This window comes from Neophocaena asiaeorientalis, unplaced genomic scaffold, assembly GCF_003031525.2.
Source record: "Neophocaena asiaeorientalis asiaeorientalis breed wild unplaced genomic scaffold, Neophocaena_asiaeorientalis_V1.1 scaffold62, whole genome shotgun sequence".
NCBI lineage: Eukaryota > Metazoa > Chordata > Mammalia > Artiodactyla > Phocoenidae > Neophocaena > Neophocaena asiaeorientalis.
Window position 1 is genome coordinate 2663383 of NW_020175191.1, and position 21346 is coordinate 2684728.

Below are 21346 nucleotides of genomic sequence, written 5' to 3' on the forward strand. Positions count from 1 at the left end.
TTAGAAAAAGAGATATCTGGGTTATACCATGTATAAAAATTCAAAAATGAATACAGGTCCACAGAACCACTGACCAGACTAATACATGCAGAGATGGAAGAATCAGTGAAGTGACCTCCTTAAATCCCTGACAGATTCCACTGGGAACTTACCATGCAGGCACTCCTCCTGCCATCCTCTGTCTTTTCCTGTTTCACAGCTCCTGAAAAGCTACATACTTCATCTTCAGTGCCAGGTTCTTGCTTGACCTTCACTTGATCAGACTTGAAACTAAGACTTGTCTTCTCAGCAGTTCTTCCTGACGACCCACAGCTAACAAAAACAACAAATAAAGGTCACATATGTTTGACTGTATGGTGTACATAAAAACAATTATATGAAAAGCTTGTTAAGTTATATGAAATGTTCATTAAACTGAAAACAATTTATTAACTTTATAGCAGATAAGGATACTTCATAATGCAATTAAAAGGACTGTATTATAAACTTGGCTTCAAATTTTTAAAAAACGTAGGTCAAACTTTCAGAAGACCTGAAAAATACATTTTATGGTCTGAGGCACTTATACTACATCATTTAAGGAATCTAGTAAACAATCATTTGTCTAGGCTATTAGTATAGTGATTGCTTCTCTCTCTATATATAATATAAGAAGTTTAAATTCTTCTCTACCCCCAAACATCTGAAGGAAACCTCAATAACAGTGGTTCATGAAGTGTCCTCAAAGGAATCACTGTTTCAGCTTTTGAGACCTTATCTGAATTAATGGGATAATAGCCTAAGAGGACAGGTACATGACTAATTGGTTCTATCTAGTCCACAAAGCAAAACCACTGGCAAGAGAAGTGAATAACTAAGACTGTATTACTGTCGAAAATGAAAACCTTTTTCACTCAATTTGTACTTTTCTTTGAAACTACTGATTATTGAAAGTATAATTTAAAAGCCAAGCAAGTATATAATATAGAACCAAATGCATACACACATATATATACAAATACAGAACATTCATATATCTGAAATAAAATTTTTACATTGCACTAAATTATTCAAACTAAAGAATAAAAATCAGTCGACATTTATTACATTTACCTTTAACACACACACACACTCTTTCCACACTACCATTTCTTTTTCTTAATTTTTTTAAAACATTTATTCATTTATTATTTATTTAATTTATTTTTGGCTTCCTTGAGTGTTAGCTGCGGTACACGGGATCTTTCGTTGTGGCGAGCGGGCTCTTCGTTGCAGTGCACGGGCTTCTCCCTAGTTGGGGCGCACAGGCTTAAGGACACATGGGCTCTGTAGTTTGCAGCACACAGGCTCTCTAGTTGAAGCACACGAACTCAGTAGTTGCGGCATGCAGGCTTAGTTGCCCCACGGCATGTGGGATCTTAGTTCCCTGACCAGGGATCAAACCCGCGTCCCCTGCATTGTAAGGCAGATTCTTTACCACTGGACCACCAGGGAAATCCCCCACACTACCATTTCTTAGCTCTCTGTCCACCAAAAAGGCATAAGAAACCATGAACAATTCAGTAGCAGTGAGTGCCCCTAGTACCCAGAAGATTGTCTTGAAGCACCATTTCCCCACTAACATGACCAGGATTTCCTAGAGAAATTTCTGATTTCAGGCCTGAGGCAAGAAATGTACAAGATGAACCAGGAACATCAGGACAGGAAACAAGAATGCTTTCAACAACTACTGGGGTTATAGCAAAAGAACTATGAAGCCAACTTGGAAAAGTTCTGATAGGACAAATATGGAACAATTTAAGCATCAATAAAAATAACAATTATAATTTTAGAACATATAAAATATGTTTAAATATATAAGCCCATAAAGTTAATAACATTCATTGGTCACTGTTGGAGGGTGCTGGAATCAACTCATTATTATAAAAATAGGTAAATAAAGAGAAAGAATCAATGTATTCTGCCATTCCCATAATCAAATAGCTGATGGCAGAAAATTTCTCTTTACAGAAGTATTCTAAACTAATACACAAAGAAGGTATGATACAATAATTAAAATATTTTTAAACTAGTAAAAAAAAGAAAAAGAGCTAAGGCAATGACCATTAATGGGTGCTATCACAAAAGAATCAACAAAAGCGACCAGACATTTTGGGACCCTGAAAGAAGTACACATCACCACAATGAAGTATTCTCCCTACCTCTTTCCCTCAAATCAAACCTGAATCTAATCAAACCTCCTGATCTAAATACCAATATAGAGAAAAAAACAGAAGGTAGTGTATTTAAATGACAAGATGGGGAAATGAGGAAAACTCTGTAAGACAAACAATACATTTCTTCAACAAATACAGAGTTTGACCTTGACATATGGGTTGATGGCAATGTATAGCGCCTATCTGAATCTGATTCAAAGAAACAATTTAAAAAAAAAGCATTTATGAGAAAAACTGGGAAATCTGAACATTAACTAGAGCTCTACTGATGTTAGAGAGTTACCTAGTAAAATTTTTTTTTAGGTGTGATAATGGTTCCATAGTTATAAAACTTTTAAATCCTTAAAGTGATATATACTTAAAGTGTATATATATACACTGAAGTGATACATATAGTGATATATACTGAAACAACCACAAGTAAAATGATAAAATGTCTGAGATTTATCTCAAAATAATTTAGGACGGGGGGAATGGGTAGGAGTATAGAAGAAATAAGACTGGCCATAACTTGATCATTGTTGAAGATGGGTGAAAAGTTTACGGGAGTTCATTATAATAGTCTACTTTTTAGAATACGTATTTGAAATTTTTCTTGATAAAAAGAAAAAATAAAGCTATTAATAATGTAAATACTCACCTGCCTCGACTACCAGTACTAGAAGTACTAGGGGGTCTCACAGGTGTGTGAGAATTGGATAAACCTGAAAAATAATAAGTCAAAATGAATAACTATGCAGGTAAGAAAATTCAGAATTCTACCTACTAATTACAGAATTCAAGTATCATTATAAGGCAATTCAGCAATTCCTGGAAATCAGCCCTTGTCTTAGTCTCAAAGCCAAGGATTTCATGTGTTATTGTTGGCAGCTATCAATCAGTTTCTCTCAGCTGAGCCCAGATACCATTCTCAGAATCCTCTCAGAGCACCACTATTCAATCAATGGAAACTACCGTATCAAGAGAAAGCTATTTGCTGTCCCACGCATTTGGTAAATATCCTACCTAGATTCCTATTAATTATTCTTCCTTTTAAAAGTCCTGGAATACTTATACTAAACCTCAAAAATAATATGATGCAAAAAATGTATTAATGATGCATCTCATGAAAAACCCACATTTAGAGCTGAACTACTCTTACTGTAGAAATAATGAGGTGGTATATGTTTCAGTAAGAAACCATGAATATATCCCATAACCACTTCTGCACTGTCAATCTATTTGGAGATGCTTTAATCACTCATTCATGTAATAGCGTTAATAAAACTGGGATTTTGGAAGAGATCTATAGCTCAGGACCTGATTAGTCACATTTTAATAGTTTCCAGTAAATTTTAAGTTTTTAACTGCAAATTGAAAGTTCACTTGCCCTTCCTCAATTCTTGCTTTTTAAACAAATTTTCAATTTTTTCATTATTTAACAAAGTGTTTTAAACTTGGATTTAAACCAAAGAATTCTTCAAATGACAACATGTATTGTAAAACAGAAGACATAGAAATTAAATTCATCTACAAATCCAGCAAAAACATGAATATAACTGGGGGTTGAAGGAGGGGTACATTAGAGTTCTGAACAGTGTACACTACAGATATATATTATTATTTCAGTTCGCTGAAGCTTGTCCACAGTATTGAAAGAAAAATAATTAGATCAGGAAAAAAAAATGTTACTGCAATGGTTAAGTTTATGTCTCAACTTGGCTAGAATATGGTACTCAGTTGTTTGGCCAAACACCAATCCAGATGCTGCTGCAATGGTATTTTTTAGATGTCACTGACACTTAAATCAGTAGACTCTGAGTAAAACATAATGAGGGTGGGCCTCTAATTAGTTGAAGACCTTAAGAGAAAAGACTGAGGTCCCCAGAGCAAGAAGGAATTTTGCCTCGATTCAAGACTAGCACCAATTCTTCCCTTTGTCTCCACCCTGCTAACTGCCCTGCAGGTTTCAGACTTGCCAGCCCTAACAATCAAGTGGACCAATTAATTCCTTAACCTCTGTTTTCTCTCTCTCTCTCTCTCTCTCTCTCTCTCTCTCTCTCCACACACACCCCTCTCCTATTGGTGCTATTTCTCTGGAGAACCCTAATACATATACCAAGAGATACTTTTTTAAGGTGTTAAAGAAATGAGACAGTACCTCGGTTGACTTTACCTGATGATCCTGGAGATAGGGCAGAGGGTCCTGGGGAGGGATTCATGGTGCTTGTGGGCTGTGGGGGTAGGTGACTGCCTGAGATGTATCTACTTAGTAGATTATCTAAACTACTTGAACCAGCATCTTCCAACTAAAGAAAAAGAACAAAAAGATAAATTTGCTTTGATTAAAGCAGAGGAGAAGTTATTAATTTCATTAGTATAATCATTTATGCTCACAGTTTACTAATAAACAGATTACCTTATATCAAACTTGGCTTAATTGTTCCTTCCTTATGCTTCCTCGAGGACCCAAATAGTATATAGTTTATGTGAATATAGCTATAATTAATATGCTTCAATAAATGATTGGGAGCTCAAGACAAAACCAGATAACCCACTAAATCCTTTGTGTTTTACTATGAAAATACCTCTGACACAGTCTTACATTTTTGCCTTTTTTCAAGGTTGATGCAGGATCCTGTTTTCAGCATCCTGCCCCTAGTATCAATATCCATGGTCCTGCCAGAATCATTCAACTAAACAGGTATCGAATAATGTCAGTACCTAACTTCAGTGCTTTGAAAAGCCTGTATACTCAACAGAAAGCCTTTAGCCTGGGATATAAATTCCCTTATTACACACAAAAAAGCCGGCAGTCAACAGGAAAACTGAGCCCTTTTCACACTTTATATGCAGAAGGTTAAAGCCAGAGGAGCTCGCACTGTGACTGCAAGCTGGTTCCCAATTTTAATATCAGTCCCCTGTTTTTAAACATCCCACCCACAATGAAGAACTGTGATGATGAAATGAGAAAATACTTATTTAAGAAATAGTAACAAACACTACTTAATTATGAAAATTACCTTAAGAAAAATATTACACTATTCCATATCAGAGATAGTTAAACTATTCTTAACTGCTAATCTTCTTGCTTACTGATCTACTTTTACCCACACCTGCCTCTTTTAATCTTCTACTAGAGGCAAGATTACTTTTTAGGGAAATCTACTTCTCATTCAAAACAGAAAACTGCGGGACTTCCCGAGTGGTCCAGTGGTTAAGAATCCATCTTGCAATACAGAGGACGCCAGTTCGATACCTGGTTGGGGAACTAAGATCCCACATGGTGTGTGGCAACTAAGCCTGCTCACCGTGACTACAGAGCCCATGAGCTCTGGAGCCTGCATGCCGCAACTACTGAGCTAGTGCACTCTGGAGCCCAAGCACTACAACTAGAGAGAAGCCCGCGAACCACAACGGAAGATCCCACATGCCCCAACTAAGACCCAATGCAGCCAAAAATTAAATAAATAAATACATATTTTTTAAAAAACAAAAAAACAGAAAACTGAACATATACATTTACTTCTCACTCTCCTCTCAAAATCACACTGATTTTCAAGGCTATAAAACAGGAAAGAATGGCATCAAAGTAGAAACTTTGAAGAAAACTATAGATACAAACCAAGGTAGGATTGGATTGATATAAAAATGATCAGAATAAAGCAGCTCACAACACATTACAGGCAAGGGAGGACTCTCCTAAAGTAAATAGTTTTCATCAATATAAGTTGACCCTATCAACAAAGTGGGTACAGAGGGAATGTACCTCAATATAATAAGGGCCATTTATGATAAGCCCACAGCTAACATGACACCTAACAGTGAAAAGCTGAAGAAGTGAAAGCTTCTCCTGTAAGATCAGGAACAAGACAAGGATGCCCACTCTCACCACTTTTATTCAACATAGTATTGGAAGTCCTAGCCAGAGAATTAGACAAGAAAAAGAAATAAAAGGAATCCAAATTGGAAAGAAAGAAATCAAACTGTCACTATTTGCAGATGACATATTATATATAGAAAATCCTAAAGACTCCACCAAAAAACTGTAAGAATAAATGAATTCAGTAGAGTTGCAAGACACAAAATCAATATATGAAAATCTACTGCATTTCTATATATTAATAATGAACTATCAGAAAGAGAAATTAAGAAAACAATCCCAGGAGAGTTCCCTGGTGGTCTAGTGGTTAGGATGCCAGGCTTTCACTACCAGGCCCAGGTTCAACCCCTGGTCAGGGAAATGAGATTCTGCAAGCCATGTGGTGTGGCCAAATAAAGTGCATCATACACACACACACACACACACACACACACACACACACACACACACAGAAAAAGAGAAAGAAAAAAAGAAAACAATTCCATTTAAAATCATATGAAAAAGCATAAACTATCCAGAAATAAATTTAACCAAGGAGGTCAAAGATATCTACACTGAAAACTGTGAAACACTGATAAAAGAAACTGAAGAAGATACATGTAAAGATACTCTGGGCTCATGGATTAGAAAAATTAATATTGTTAAAACGTCCATAATACCCAAAGCAATCTACAAATTCAATGCAGTCCCTATCAAAATTCCAATGGCATTTTTCACAGAAATAGAACAATCCTACAATTTCTGTGAAACCACAAAAAAACCCAAACAGCCAAAGAAATCTTGAGAAAGAAGAAAGCTGGAAGCATCACAGGGCAGGATTTCAAACTATATTACAAAGCTACAGTAATCAAAATAGTATGGTGTCGGCATAAAACCAGACATACAGATCAATGGAACAAAATAAAAAGGCCAGAAATAAACCTACACCTATATGGTCAGTTAATTTAAGACAAAGGAGCCAAGAATATACAAAGGGGAAAGGACAGTCTCTTCAATAAACAATGTTGGACAGTTGGAAAACTGGACAGCCACATGCAAAAGAATGGAATCAGACTACTATCTTACACATACACAGAAATCAACTCAAAATGGATTAAAGAACTGAAATGTAAGACCTGAAACCATAAAACTTCTAGAAGAAAACATAGGCAGTAAGCTCCTGGACGCTGATCTTGGCAATCATCTTTTGGATCTGATTCCAAAAGCAAAAATAAACAAGTGGAACTACATCAAACTAAAGAGCTTTTGCACAGCAAAGGAAACCATCAACAAAATGAAACTTACTGAATGAGAGAAAATATTCACAAGTCATATATCTGATAAAGGGTTAATATCCAAAATACATAAAGAACTCAACAGCAAAAAATCAAACAATTCAGGGACTTCCCTGGAGTCCAGTGGTTAAGACTCCGTGCTTCCACTGCAGAGGGTGGGGATTCAACCCCTGGCTGGGGAACTAAGATCCTGCATGCTGCAAGGCACAGCCAAAACAACAAAACAAAAAACCCCCAAACAATCCAATTAAAAATTGGGCAGAGGGACTTCCCTGGTGGTCCAGTGGTAGAGAAACCACCTTCCACTGCAGGGGACACAGGTTCGATCCCTGGTCGGGGAACTAAGATCCCACATGTCACGGAGCAACTAAGCCCGCGCAACACAACCACTGAGCTCATGCACCTCAACAAGAGACCAGGCATGCTGCAAACTACAGAGCCCTCGCACTCTGGACCCTGCGCATCACAAGCACAGAGCCCACGTGCCCTGGAGCCTGCAGGCCACAACTAGAGAGAGAAAACCCACAAGCCACAACTAGAGAGAAGCCCACATGCCACAACGAAAGATCCCGTGTGCCACAACTAAGGCCCAACGCAGCCAAAAAAAAAAAAAAAAAAAAATTGGGCAGAGAATCTGAATAGACATTTTTCTAAAGAAGACATAGAGATGACCAGCAGTTCCATGCAAAGGTGCACATCACTAATCATCAGGGAAATGAAAATCAAAACCACGACAAGCTATCGCCTCACCCCAGTTAGAATGGCTATTAAAAAGACAAGAGATAACAAGTGTTGGTAAGGATGTAGAGAAAAAGGAACCTTGTGCACTGTAGTGGTCATGTAAATTGGTACATCCACTATGGAAAACAGTATAGAAATTTCTTAAAAAATTAAAAATAGAACTGTCATATGATCCAGCAATTCCACTCCTGGGTATTTATATGAAGGAAAAAAAAAGAAACAAAAACACTAATTAAAAAAAAATTTTTATTTATGTTTTTGGCTGCACTGCATGGCATGCAAGATCTTAGTTCCCAGACCAAAGATCAAACCCATGCCCCCTGCAGTGGAAGTACAGAGTCTTAACCACTGGACTGCCAGGGAAGTCCCCCAAAACACAAATTTGAAACATATATGCACCCCCATGTTCACTGCAACATTATTTATAATAACAAAGTTATGGAAGCAACCTAAGTGTCCATCAACAGATGAACAGATAAAGCTACAGCTGAATGAATAAAGAATATGTGCTATATCTATATACACAATGGAATATTAGCCATAAAAAAAAAGGAAATCTTGTCATTTGTGACAATATGGATGGACCTGAAGGCATTAAGCTAAGTGAGATAAGTCAGACAGAGAAAGACAAATACCATATGATCTCAGTTATATGTGGAATTTAAAAACAAACAAACAAACACAGAATCAAGCTTGTAAATACAGAGATAGATCTGTGGTTGCCAGAGTTGGTAGGTGGGTGAAATGGGTGAAAGGAATCGAAAGGTACAAACTTCTAGTTATAAAATAAATCATAGGGAGGTAATGTACAGCATGGTGACTATAATTAATACTCTACTGTATATCTGAAAGTTGTTAAGAGAGAAAAATCTTCAAAGCCCTCATCTCATACACACAAAATTTTTACACTATGTGTGGTGACTGATGTTAACTAGAATTATTGTGATAATCATTTTGCAATGTATGCAAATATCAAATTACTATGTTGAACAATTGAAATTAATATATGTTACATGTCAATTATACCTCAATTTAAAAAAAGGTAAATAGGCCTTCCGCAGAAAAGCCCTTTAAAAACCGCATCTCAAAGACATAAAAGGCTAAAGGTGAGAGTTTGCCGTGGGCTAGCTAGAAGGACGATTAAGAGATATTAGGAGTTGCGCCTGCTCAGCGGTCAGAGCTACCGGCCAAGGATTCACTTGTAAGCTGTAACTACAGGAAAATCCCTAGCTGCAACTAGAGTTAACTAGAGGAATTGTGAAGAGGGGCAGCTCCTAACATGGGCCACAGATAAAATTTGCGCTATATCTCACCTAAACATAAAGGAGGAGAGGATGATTCAAAACAGACATGAAAGTCGCAAGTTACCTACTTCTACTCCCACTCCCACTCCTTTTATACTCTCCCACCTGCGATTTATATCTCTGGCCAGAGAGACAACACTAAGGCTACAAGAGTGGAAAGATTAAGAAGAAGCAAACCGCCAAGTACATAAAAGGGCTTCCCTGATGCCACTACAGCACCAACATGGAAATGCTAGCTGATTTACTGTGATATTTCACCAGACATGGATGAAGAGTCACTATATATAAAGTTACAAGTCTAACGGGAAAAATATTAATTCACATATTCATTAAACCAATGTTTTTTAAGCATCCTTAAATAACTGCATGGAATAGGTAAGTGTTATATAAATAACTTCTATGAGTTCAAAGGAAAAAGACAATCCACAAAAAAATTCAAATAATCAATGAACCTGAGAAAAGATAACAAACCACATGAAAAAAAGAAATGTAAATGAAATAACCAAACATGATTTTTACCTATCATATTGGTAAAGATGGAAGACAGCCAGTACTGGAAACACAGTACAGAAATGGGTATTCTATAACATTTAAATTTACATGTGAATATCTGAAAGACACACATGGTTTTCCCAAGACTTCATATTATCCAGTATAGTATCCAGATAAATTAAGTACATATTTTCCAAATACAGAAAATTGTTTACAAAGAATTTAATATATCATTAGAATACTACATCTATTAATTATAATCTAATCTGAACAGATTCTAATATTCATTTAGCTACTGAAAAAGTATTTAGGTTCATCATGTATCCCCTCAAGGTCAAAATTACTACCACATATTATAATTCCACTGGAGATGGATAGTAGAGTGAAATAAAAAATAATTCAAGTTGAGAGAATTCTCTTTAAATCAACTTCTACTCTATACTGGATAGCTGTAGTGATCAGTATTAAGATATATCAACAAATACCTGAAATTGCTTTGTATTTACTTCCTGTCTGCATTGCATAGTTAATGCTACTTTGTCTGCTTCCTGTGTAACCTCCCCCAGGATTCTTTTCTTTTCACTATACCACGGAAACTACAGGATAGGAGAAAAAGTAGATGAATCTTCAAGAGATATAGGTTTGCTTCCCTTTCTATTTTTGATTAATATAGTTAACTACTTCTTACTGTGGTTGTACTTTTGTGGTACCCACCTCTAATTGCTCTTAAAAGCAGGTGACAATAATGAGCGTTGGCAAGGATGTGGAAAAATTGAAATCCTCATAACACTGACACTGTTGGTGGGAATGTAACATGGCGCACCCACTGTGGAAAAGAGTTTGGCAGTTCCTCAAAAACTTAAACATACAATATGACCCTGAAATTCCACTCCTAGAAATCTGCATAGAGAACTGGTAACCTACAAGTTCACAAAAACTTACACACAAAAGTTCATAGCATTATTCCTAATAGCCAAGAAGTGGAAACCCAAATGTCCATCAACTGATGGATGGAGGAACAAATGTGGTATATTCACAGAATGGAATATTCAGCCATAAGAAGGAATTAAGTACTGATACATGCTTCAACGTGTTTAGACCTGATAAACATTATGCTAAGATAAAGAAGCCAGACACAAAAGACCACATATTGCATCATTCCATTCATACAAAATGTCCAGAATAGGCAAATCCATAAAAACAAAGTAAATTTGTGATTTCCAAGGGCTGGGAAAGAGGGGAATGGAGAGTGGACTGCAAATGGGTAGTTTCTTTCGGGGTGATGAAAATGTTCTGGAATTAGTCAGTGGTGATAGTTGCACCATGTTGTGAATATACTAAGAACCACTGACTGAATTGTATGTATATTTTTTAAAGTTGGATTTTATGGTATGTGAATTATATCTCAGTTTTTTAAAGCAGTCAATACTTTAATAAATCAGTAAATAAAAATAAGGTTAGGCATTATGTCTGCAAGGAAGAGAAGGTTCATAAGAGAAGGTATGGATTCTGCTCCTTCTACCCCACTTTAACTAAAGATGGGAGGGGATATATTCTGGAGCCTCTTGTCTTGATTTCAAAGTTCTTCTGGGAAAAGATGACAAGGAAGATCTAATAACGACCCATTTCCCTTATGATGCCCAGCTTTTCAAAAATGTGGAGCATCCATCCTTCCTCTATCTGCTCTCTGTGACAGTGGCCCTAGCAGATCATGTTAAGTTTGACATGAGCAACCTTTCTTTTCCCTTTGAAAGTTTCTTAAAAATTGGAACAAAGTCTTGTTTCTTTTTATCTTCAATGTCCAGGCACTTTAGCATGGAGTGCTTAGTAAAACTTAAATGACTCCTTTAATACTGTACCTACCTCTCTCTGGTTGCCCAAAGGCCCTTAATACTCTACCTTTCCAGGCCTACGATCTCAAACCACCTCCTTGCTATCTCTATGGACAGAAGTGGGGAGAGAACTGGACTTTCTCAGTTCAGTAATCAGGAGCTGGGCTTTGAATTCCAACTTACCCATTTACTGGGTGACACTGAGAAAGTCACTAACCATTCTTATTCTCTTCCATGAAATAGGGATATTATATATCATATGAGATGATTTCAAGCATTAAACTGAAAGTTTATAAATTATAAGCTTACAACTTGTAAATTTTACTTCTTATTGATATATTCCAAAATTTTCCATTCTATATAGTAGTCCAGTACTCTCAACACCACTACAGGGGCTTCCCTGGTGGCACAGTGGTTAAGAATCCGCCTGCCAATGCAGGGGACACGTGTTCATTCCCTGGTCCAGGAAGATCCCACATACCACAGAGCAAGTAAGCCCGTGCGCCACAACTACTGAAGCCCATGCACGCCACCAACTACTGAAGCCCACGAACCTAGAGCCCATGCTCCGCAACAAGAGAAGCCACTGCAGTGAGAAGCCTGCGCACCGCAAAGAAGAGTAGAGAGTCACGGGTCCTAGTGTCTTAGTAATTTCACTGCTCCTTGCTCCCATGGTGACCCCTGACTCTGAATAACTCATACAATGCTTGAAATGACCCAGTACAACCTTCAAGTTTTATATTTACATTTAAAAATAAAATGCTTCTAATTCAAACGAATTTATGAAATTTCAGAAGGCACTGAATGATATTTTTCTTCAGGAAAACGTTACAGGTGAAAGGGACAAGACAGCTCAGAGGTCCTTCCCATTCATCTTCTATTCCTCATTATTACTTCCTCTCTCAGTATACACCCCCCCGCCACATGCCTAATATCTAGACCTTCCAATCTCTTCCTTTCTCAGTCCAACCTGTTTGCACCGGGGGTTGACTATCCCTTTTGTACCTAACAGAAGACTGACAAAAATTTAACTGTATTTTGGTACTGGGTCTCCTCTCTGGATCTAAACCTTCATCAGAAGTGCTTCATTTAACACAAAGTTTGCCTGCTGGCAGATAGATCAGCAAAGCTGACACTCTGTAGCTTTAAAATACTGAGGAGTGTTAGTTTTAGTACACATAACATTTTAAAATTCAAATTATTTATACTCTACTTTTTGGAAATTTCAAAAAAAATATTGCTCCTGAATTAAAAAAAACAAAAACAACCAATATATACTCTAAGTCCCTATTTAACACAAGGTTTTAAATCTCTCACTCAAATACAAACCTGTATGGGTGGAATATCTGGCAGCGACGGAAGGTTTTCTGGGTTGGTAACTGAAGGAATGAGTTCTATTGCTGTAACAGACGGGCTAGTGGGACCTCGATTTGCATTTGCCATAGTAGCTGTAGTAGGGCTGGTTGGATTGACTGGGTTGTTGTGCACCGACACAACAGGAAAGGGTCCAGCATGCCCTGGGTTTGAGTGCTGTTAGGAAAAAAGATGTTATCATTACTTGATCTGCCAGGATATCCAAATATGAACAATACCTTGACAACAAGTTTCAGTTTAGGAAGGATACACAAGTTCAGAGTTTGATACCTGTGGCTGAGAGACAAAGAAGTAGGCCCTCTCAAACTTATGCAGGAAAAAAAAAATTCAAACTTATCATTTTTCTATTCATTTTTGTGTAGTATTTAGAAAAACAATAGACTTGCCAATAATTGTACCCTGTCAGACTGGTGATATGATTTTACTTCATAACAAAGATATATATAAATAGATGATCTGGAAGCCCATAGTTTTCAAACATCAGACCAGGAAAGCCACTGTTGTGCCTATATTTCACTTTGACACTTTCGTCTTTTTTAAAATAAAAATAATTAATTGTATAATTGTGTATTATGTAACTGATATGGTAGAAAGAACAATGAATTTACAAATGGAAACGTGGTATCAATTCCTGACTCTTAATACTCTTAATACTATGTGACTTTAGGCCAAATCACAATCTTGGTAATTTAGAAATGTGGATAATGATGAATGAAAATGGATACCTGTCTTTATGAGGAGTGTTATGAGGATCATTTAAGACAGTACACAGATTAAAATCTTTGGGAAATAAATTACTATACACATACAAATCATTTGAAGTATTTAAAAACTTAAAATTCTAACATTCAGTGATTTCTGTAGGGGCCCGAAAGTCTAAGGACAATGTTCTGAGATGGGTGGTTAATCCAATTATGTAGCTTCTGCACCTTTCCAAACGGTGTACCTGCCCCCTGGTAATACTTGAAGGCTTTCCAAGTACACTAAGGGGTACATGGGTATGTGAATACTTTTAAGGAAATTAAAGTCTAGATAGTCGACCTTCATATATACTTTTATCCTGAAGAAAACCAAATTTACCTAAGAATGTGCCATGGTCTGTGAGTTCTTTTTTCCAACTACTTCTTTCACAACTGCCCTTCTCGTCCAAAAACAAAATACAAAACAACACATCTTTAACTCATGCCCAATCTTATCTAGCATATTGCCCCACGGTGAAAAACAAAACAAACAAAAAATCTCCTGAAGAGACAGACAAAGGTACAGTTGAAAATAAAGGTGTCAAGTTGCTGACAAAGTGCCTGGCTCTGAAACCTGGGTAATCTTTGAGTGGGTTCTGATACTTGGTGATCAACAAAAACAAAGAAAGACCTGAAGAAGTTGTCAACTGATAAAAAAAGATTTTAAAAAGCGTTTTGAATTCCCAGATACAAATTTTTGTGAACAAGTTTCCTGAGCATCACATGAAAACAATAACAAAAAAAAACTAGTAATAAAAATCGGCATTGAATTCTGACTTACTCTAACAGTACAAGGTAACAGACATACAAACATGCATACATGAAGGAAGGGGAAAGACTCCATATATCTAATAAAGAAATGTATATCTAAAAGAATTTTATTTTTGTTTCCTAATAATCTTAAACCATGTAAATATATTGTTTAAACAACTGTATAGGAATAATTGTAATGAAAATTTGGTCTAAAGAAGAAGTTTTAAAGTTTAATAACTGCATTATAAACTGGAAATTTAAGAATTTTCAAATTGCAACAGACATCTTTCCAGCAGAAAATTGCAACAAACTGATTCACAAGTCTATCAAACTTGTGAATATCTTAAATCTGTATCTTAAATATATTAAGATAAAATTCTGTAAGAGTAGAACAGAAATTCAAGTCCATGGGGAAAAGGGAGTATATAATTTTGACTTTCAAAAAAGAACTTGCCTCTGTATTTGGGACTCCAGTGGATCCACTTAGAAGAATAATGTAAGGGTTTTACTTTACAATGTCAATATTTATACAATACGATATGCTAAACAGTATGTCCTTTGCAACTATTTAAACTTAAACTTGTAATGGAAGTTTTAAATGTCAACCTTCAAATGTGAGGGAGTGTGTATTTTTCAAAAGTCTTTCTGGAGGTAACTGGGCCAAAAAGTTGAAGGATCGCTGATCTAGGACTTCAGTATGCAGATCGATCTGAGTCAGTAAAAGTTCACATATTTATGAGTACTCCCCTCCTGGAAATTTTGATTCACTGGATATGGTTCAGAATCTATTTCAGACATGGTGCCCCAGTCATTCTGATGGTCTTTAAATCATGCTTTGAGAAACATCACTCTGACAATTATAAAATGACCTTTTTTATATAACTAGAAATCCTATGCAAAAGTAGCCTCATATTTATAATCATACCTCCTATACAAACATAATCTACTATTCAAGCAAAGATCAGAAAACATGCCTCTAAACACACTTATTTTTAAGAGTAGGTATATCCATCCTAAAAGGAACAATACTTAGTGAAGAGAAAAAAAAAAAGTCAAAATGTCACATTAAAAGAATAGAGGAACAATTTTAGGAAATTAGAGTTTTAACCTTAATTCTACCATTGTCTCTTATGATTGTGGGTACATAACAAGCTCCTTTGTTTTGCACTTCTGTAAAATGAATTGGTTGGACTAGGTCAGAGATTCTCAACCCAAAGTATACAATGGGTTTAATGACATCAAAGAAACTCTTAAAATTTAATTAAAAATTAGACATTTCTCCAAAGAAGACATACGGATTTCCAACAAACACATGAAAAGATGCTCAACATCATTATCATTAGAGAAATGCAAATCAAAACCACAATGAGGTATCACCTCACACTGGTCAGAATGGCCATCATCAAAAAATCTACAGGGCTTCCCTGGTGGTGCAGTGGTTGAGAGTCCACCTGCCGATGCAGGGGACACGGGTTCGTGCCCCAGTCTGGGAAGATCCCACATGCCACGGAGCGGCTGGGCCCATGACCCATGGCCGCTAAGCCTGCGCGTCCAGAGCCTGTGCTCTGCAACGGGAGAGGCCACAACAGTGAGAGGCCCGCGTACTGCAAAAAAAAAAAAAATCTACAAACAATAAATGCTGGAGAGGATGTGGAGAAAAGGGAACCCTCCTGTACTGCTGACGGGAATGTAAATAGATACAGCCACTATGGAGAAGAGTATGGAGGTTCCTTAAAAAATGAAAAATAGGGCTTCCCTGGTGGCGCAGTGGTTGAGTCTGCCTGCTAGTGCAGGGCACATGGGTTCGAGCCCTGGTCTGGGGGGATCCTGCGTGCCTTGAGTGGCTAGGCCTGTGAGCCACAACTACTGAGCCTGCGTGTCTGGAGCCTGTGCTCCGCAACGGGAGAGGCCGCGATGGTGAGAGGCCTGCGCACCACGATGAAGAGTGGCCCCCGCCCGCAGCAACTAGAGAAAGCCCTCACACAGAAACGAAGACCCAACACAACAAAAATAAATTAATTAAAAAAACAAACAAACAAACAAAAAACCGAAAAACAGAACTACCATATGACCCAGCAATCCAACTACTGGGCATATACCCTGAGAAAACCATAATTGAAAAAGAGTCATGTACCACAATGTTCACTGCAGCACTATTCACAACAGCAAGGACATGGAAGCAACCTAAATGACCATCGACAGATGAATAGATAAAGAAGATGTGGCACACACATACAATGGAATATTACTCAGCCATAAAAAGGAACAAAATTGAGTTATTTGTAGTGAGGTGGATGAAGTCTGTATGAGTCTGTTGTACAGAGTGCAGTAAGTCAGAAAGAGAAAAACAAATAGCGTATGCTAACGCATACACATGGAATCTAAAAAAACGGTACTGACGAACCTAGTGGCAGGGCAGGAATAAAGATGCAGATATAGAGAATGGACTTGAGGACACGGCAGCGTTGGTGGGGGAAGCTGGGATGAGGTGAGAGAGTAGCACTGACATATATACACTACCAAATGCAAAATGAATGCCTAGTGGGAAGCAGCCGCATAGCACAGGGAGATCAGCTCAGTGCTTTGTGACCACTTAGAGGGGTGGGATAGGGAGGGTGGGAGGGAGGTTCAAGAGGACAGGATATGGAGATATATGTATACATATAGCTGATTCACTGTGTTGTACAGCAGAAACTAACATAACATTGTAAAGCAATGATCTAATAAAGATGTGAAAAAAGAATTTAATAAAAATTGTATGTGTATTTTTCTGGGACAAGAAGATACACAGCATTAATCAAATTCTCAAACGTATCAATGACCACCCCTCCCTCCACCCCACAACTGATTAAGAAAACTGTTGTCTTTTAGTTTTAAAATTATATGATTCTTACAAATGGAACTCTAGGCATACTTGTCTTTGGAGGTGTGGCTGCATCATGGAATACTGAGGGCCACTGTGCCTGGGTATCCCTGGTATTCGGGCAGCATTCTGAGCCAATCTCATCTGATGGGCTTGGAAAGCTCCACAGTTCATGTTGCCTCTTTGCATTGCTTGCACACTGATCAATCTTGGAGGCTGCAAAAGGCAGAAATTGCCATTTATGTAATAATATTTATAAATTTATCTTTCAATTATAAAACGTTATGATAAGAATACTTTTGTCAGGATAGAAGGGCATAAAGTAAAAAGTGTAAGTCATTTTCCTCATCTCTTACCCCAATCTCCTCCTCTCAGTATACGTGTGTTTTAAAGCCTATCAGCATTAACTTAATCAACCACAGATTAATAGTTTTGATTTGGATGGGAGACAGCAGGAAAGATACAGGGATGGGAATGATTTGAACAAAAGCCTAAAGAACGTGTCAGATCTCAGGAGGAAACAACATGGCTCTTTGGCCCAAAACCACATGTTTAAACAAAAAAGATCTGGTATAGAGGGATAAAAACGTGTATACCTCCACAGTACTAGTGAGTTAATTTTGTTTCCCATCATAAGTATTTACCTCTTGTCCTTCCTCACACCTCCCCCACATCCCTGCCATACCCAAGGCAAATGTTTAAACTGATCTTTGACCTCTGTCCCCATCAGTAACTTTGAAATGTGTAACTCATCTATATAGGACAGAGTGTAGTCTCAAGGTCTTCATAATTTATATCAATAGTGCAGTGATATAATAATACTCGCCTGTTGTTGTAACATCTGAGGGGCTGCTTGTCTAGGGTGCTGCTGTGTTGTTGCTGTTGTTGTTGGTACAGGTGCAGGTGGCTGCTGCATCCTCATCTGTTGCAACTGCTGATGTTTCTGTGCATACACTTGTTGTTGCATGTGCTGGAGTCGAAGCTGTGCTAAGTTAATCTGTCCAGGGGTTTTACTAATGTGGTTTGTCCCTGGCGGAACTTGCCCAACTACAACATTAGGAGTATAACCAGGAGCTGGTTTACTCTCTATTACTAGATTACCTGAAGGATTTAAAAAATGAGAATAATTTGCATGTAATCAACTAACATCTACTTTGTGGGTTAATCATTATATTTTCCTCTTTCCTCTGACAACTATCACCACTCAAAGTTTCCAACAGCACAGAAGGGATGGGAGCTAGGTTTAAAGATGATGAAGATCAGAAACCTAATATAGTCCAAAGCCAATTAATTGACTTTTGATTACTCAGAATAATATATCATCTGCCCTTATTTTTGACACAGATGTTCAGAAAATTAAAGAGCTGAAAGAGACAGTATTAGAGGAGGCCCATCTAGGCAGTCTAAATCATCTCTAGCCTGAGAAGATTCAAGGATACTCAAGATTGCTAATACTGATTCTACCTGCCTTTGGATTGTCAAAATGTGCAGGGCAGAGTACTATATTGCTACAAAACTGTCTTCTGTGGAAATGTTGAATGTTTTAAACTACTTATACCCTTGGAGATGACAAATTCTCCTTCCTTTTTACAGAGCCAGGTACTTTCTAGGGATAGAAGGCAAATTTTGGTAAGGTTTGATCTAAGGTAGAGTTGGCAAACTTTTTCCTGTAATAAGCCAGATACTTTAGGCTTTGCAGGCCACATAAAATCTGTCGTATACTCTTTGTTTTTTACTTGTTTGCTTTTACAACCCTTTAAAATGTAAAAACCAAACTTAGGTACCACGTCACACAAAAATAGTTTGCCAATGCCTGATCTAAAGGTATAGCCAAACGAATATACACAAAGATTACATTTTTTTTACAAAAGGCTACCCACCTCTGCTTTTACAGCTTCCAATGGTGAGGACTTGACTATTTTGAAAATGAGTTTAATCAATCTGTAGACAGCTCTAATTGTTGGTTAGTTTGGGGGGGGTTTGTTTTACTTTAAATTGAGCTGATTTTGTATGTCTTATCTGTAACTTTCACCTAAGGCCCTTAGGTCCACACTGTGGAGTAACAAAAGCAAAGTCCATTTGTCTTCCATGTGAAAAGAGCTACTCTTATCTTTCAAACATTCCTCAGAACATGGCATTCGGACACATCAGCGTACTGGATGGAGGTCCTCCACAGGTGGACAATTTTGTACAATTAATACATAAGCTACTAAGCATGTAAGAAATTCTTCCAAAGACTAAAGACCCATTTGGTAAGTTTCTGATATGTAACACTCAATATCAATTTTAAAAGATGTGGGGAAAAAGTTAGAAATGATACATAATTTAAAAAACTATACAGAGGAGACCCTCAACATTCTTAAAGTAATTTATAATTATATATACTTAAAGATGTAATGAACATAGCTGACGTAAGTTTCCAATGAAGAACATATTTTCCAAAAAGTTTACATGTTAGAATGAAGTTTAAAAACTTTAAGTATCTAAAACTTGTTGTAGATGCTTTCTCCTCCTAATTCAGTGTTCCAAGTTATAGCCATAAAACGAATTATTTCTCACCTAAATTGACTACGTTCTTTGCCCAGAAGGTGGGATCACAATGGAAACGTATTGCTCCATTAGCAGCAGGGACAGGATCACACCGTGCTTTCAAAATATGGCGCAACTGAAAAGTAATCTAAAAGGGAAAAAATTCATATTAGTCTTAAAATTAAATATCACTTGAGAAAACATACAAGATAAAGACATGAAACCTCATGTAGCTCCACAGTGTCCATCTCAGATGAGACAGTATCAGTGTTTAAAAAACCGATATTAGCAATCGAAGGCACATGCTTGAATTTCTGCCATTTCTGGTGATAAACTACATTATACTACTAGGTATCTCCAAAACCTATGATTGACTCAAGACTTACTGTATGATTCCATTTATATGAAATTCTAGAAAATGAGAGAAATGAGACTAATGGTTGCCTAAGGCCAGGGATAGAGAAAAATAAGAAAACTTTTGTGGGTGACGGAAATTTTCTGTATTTTGAGGTGATGGTGATAACTTTTACTAAAATTCACAATCTATACTTTAAACAGATGCAGTTCACTGAATGTAAATAATATCTTAATAAAGTCAATTTAAAGAAAAATAAGATACTATGTGTCTCACCAGTCGCTTGCTGTACAGTAGTGCCGTGCTGCTACCACTAGCAATTGCCCAGTTTGTAAAGTTCATAACATGCTTCACCTGCCGGGAAAGGCCTGTGATGTCATTCTGTTGCTGTAGTAACTTCATCTGTCTTTCTTTTGTAACATTCTGAAACAGAACAAGAGGTTCACTTTAGAATTCTGTATAAAAAAATCAACTCATAATTTCTATTGCCAGTGAACACAATACCTGTATTTCTTTTTTAAAATGGGATAACTTAATAAGCTCCTCATTATTTAATGAGTCTATGATCAAGTCTATGATCAAGGACTTGGATCAAGGAAAAAGTCACTAACAAAAGTGGGACCAAAACTTAGTTCTATAGTCCAAAATAGACATTCCACATACAGAAATTAATGTTTCCTTCAGAAGATGAAGAGCCCTTGTTAAAAACAGTGTTTATTAGGCTAATCTAATATATAGAGCCTATGACATATGAGCTGACCTTTAGAAATAATTTTATGTAATCTTTTTTTTTTTTTTTTTATGTAATCTTAACACACTTCTCAGGCCAAAGAAAATTTTGTGCATGGCATGAGGCTGAAGTTAAAATCTCTTATTTTCAACATGTAAGGCAAAAGGAGAAAGATGAATTCCAGAGCTCTAAGAGTAGAACTAGGGACGCTTCTTATATGACAAAAGTTCATAAAGAACAAGGGAGTAAGTGAGGGTGGAAGGAAAGACCAATTTGAGGAAAGTGCTGCAAAGGAAGAATAA

The 21346-nt window shown here is 37.0% G+C and overlaps 1 protein-coding gene across 2 annotated transcripts in view; it reads right to left on the minus strand.

Annotated features, from left to right (window-relative positions):
- TRIM33 (tripartite motif containing 33) overlaps window positions 1–21346 on the minus strand; it is a 149825-nt gene that overhangs the window by 14228 nt on the left and 114251 nt on the right. For both annotated transcript variants that reach the window (XM_024764831.1, XM_024764830.1), the window contains exons 7-14: window positions 20591–20737; window positions 19990–20107; window positions 18257–18531; window positions 17482–17646; window positions 13030–13230; window positions 4351–4483; window positions 2836–2899; window positions 153–312 (exon numbers count right to left, since the gene is read on the minus strand). In XM_024764831.1, coding sequence (XP_024620599.1) covers window positions 153–312; window positions 2836–2899; window positions 4351–4483; window positions 13030–13230; window positions 17482–17646; window positions 18257–18531; window positions 19990–20107; window positions 20591–20737 — 1263 coding nt within the window. The remainder of the gene's footprint in view (window positions 1–152; window positions 313–2835; window positions 2900–4350; window positions 4484–13029; window positions 13231–17481; window positions 17647–18256; window positions 18532–19989; window positions 20108–20590; window positions 20738–21346) is intronic.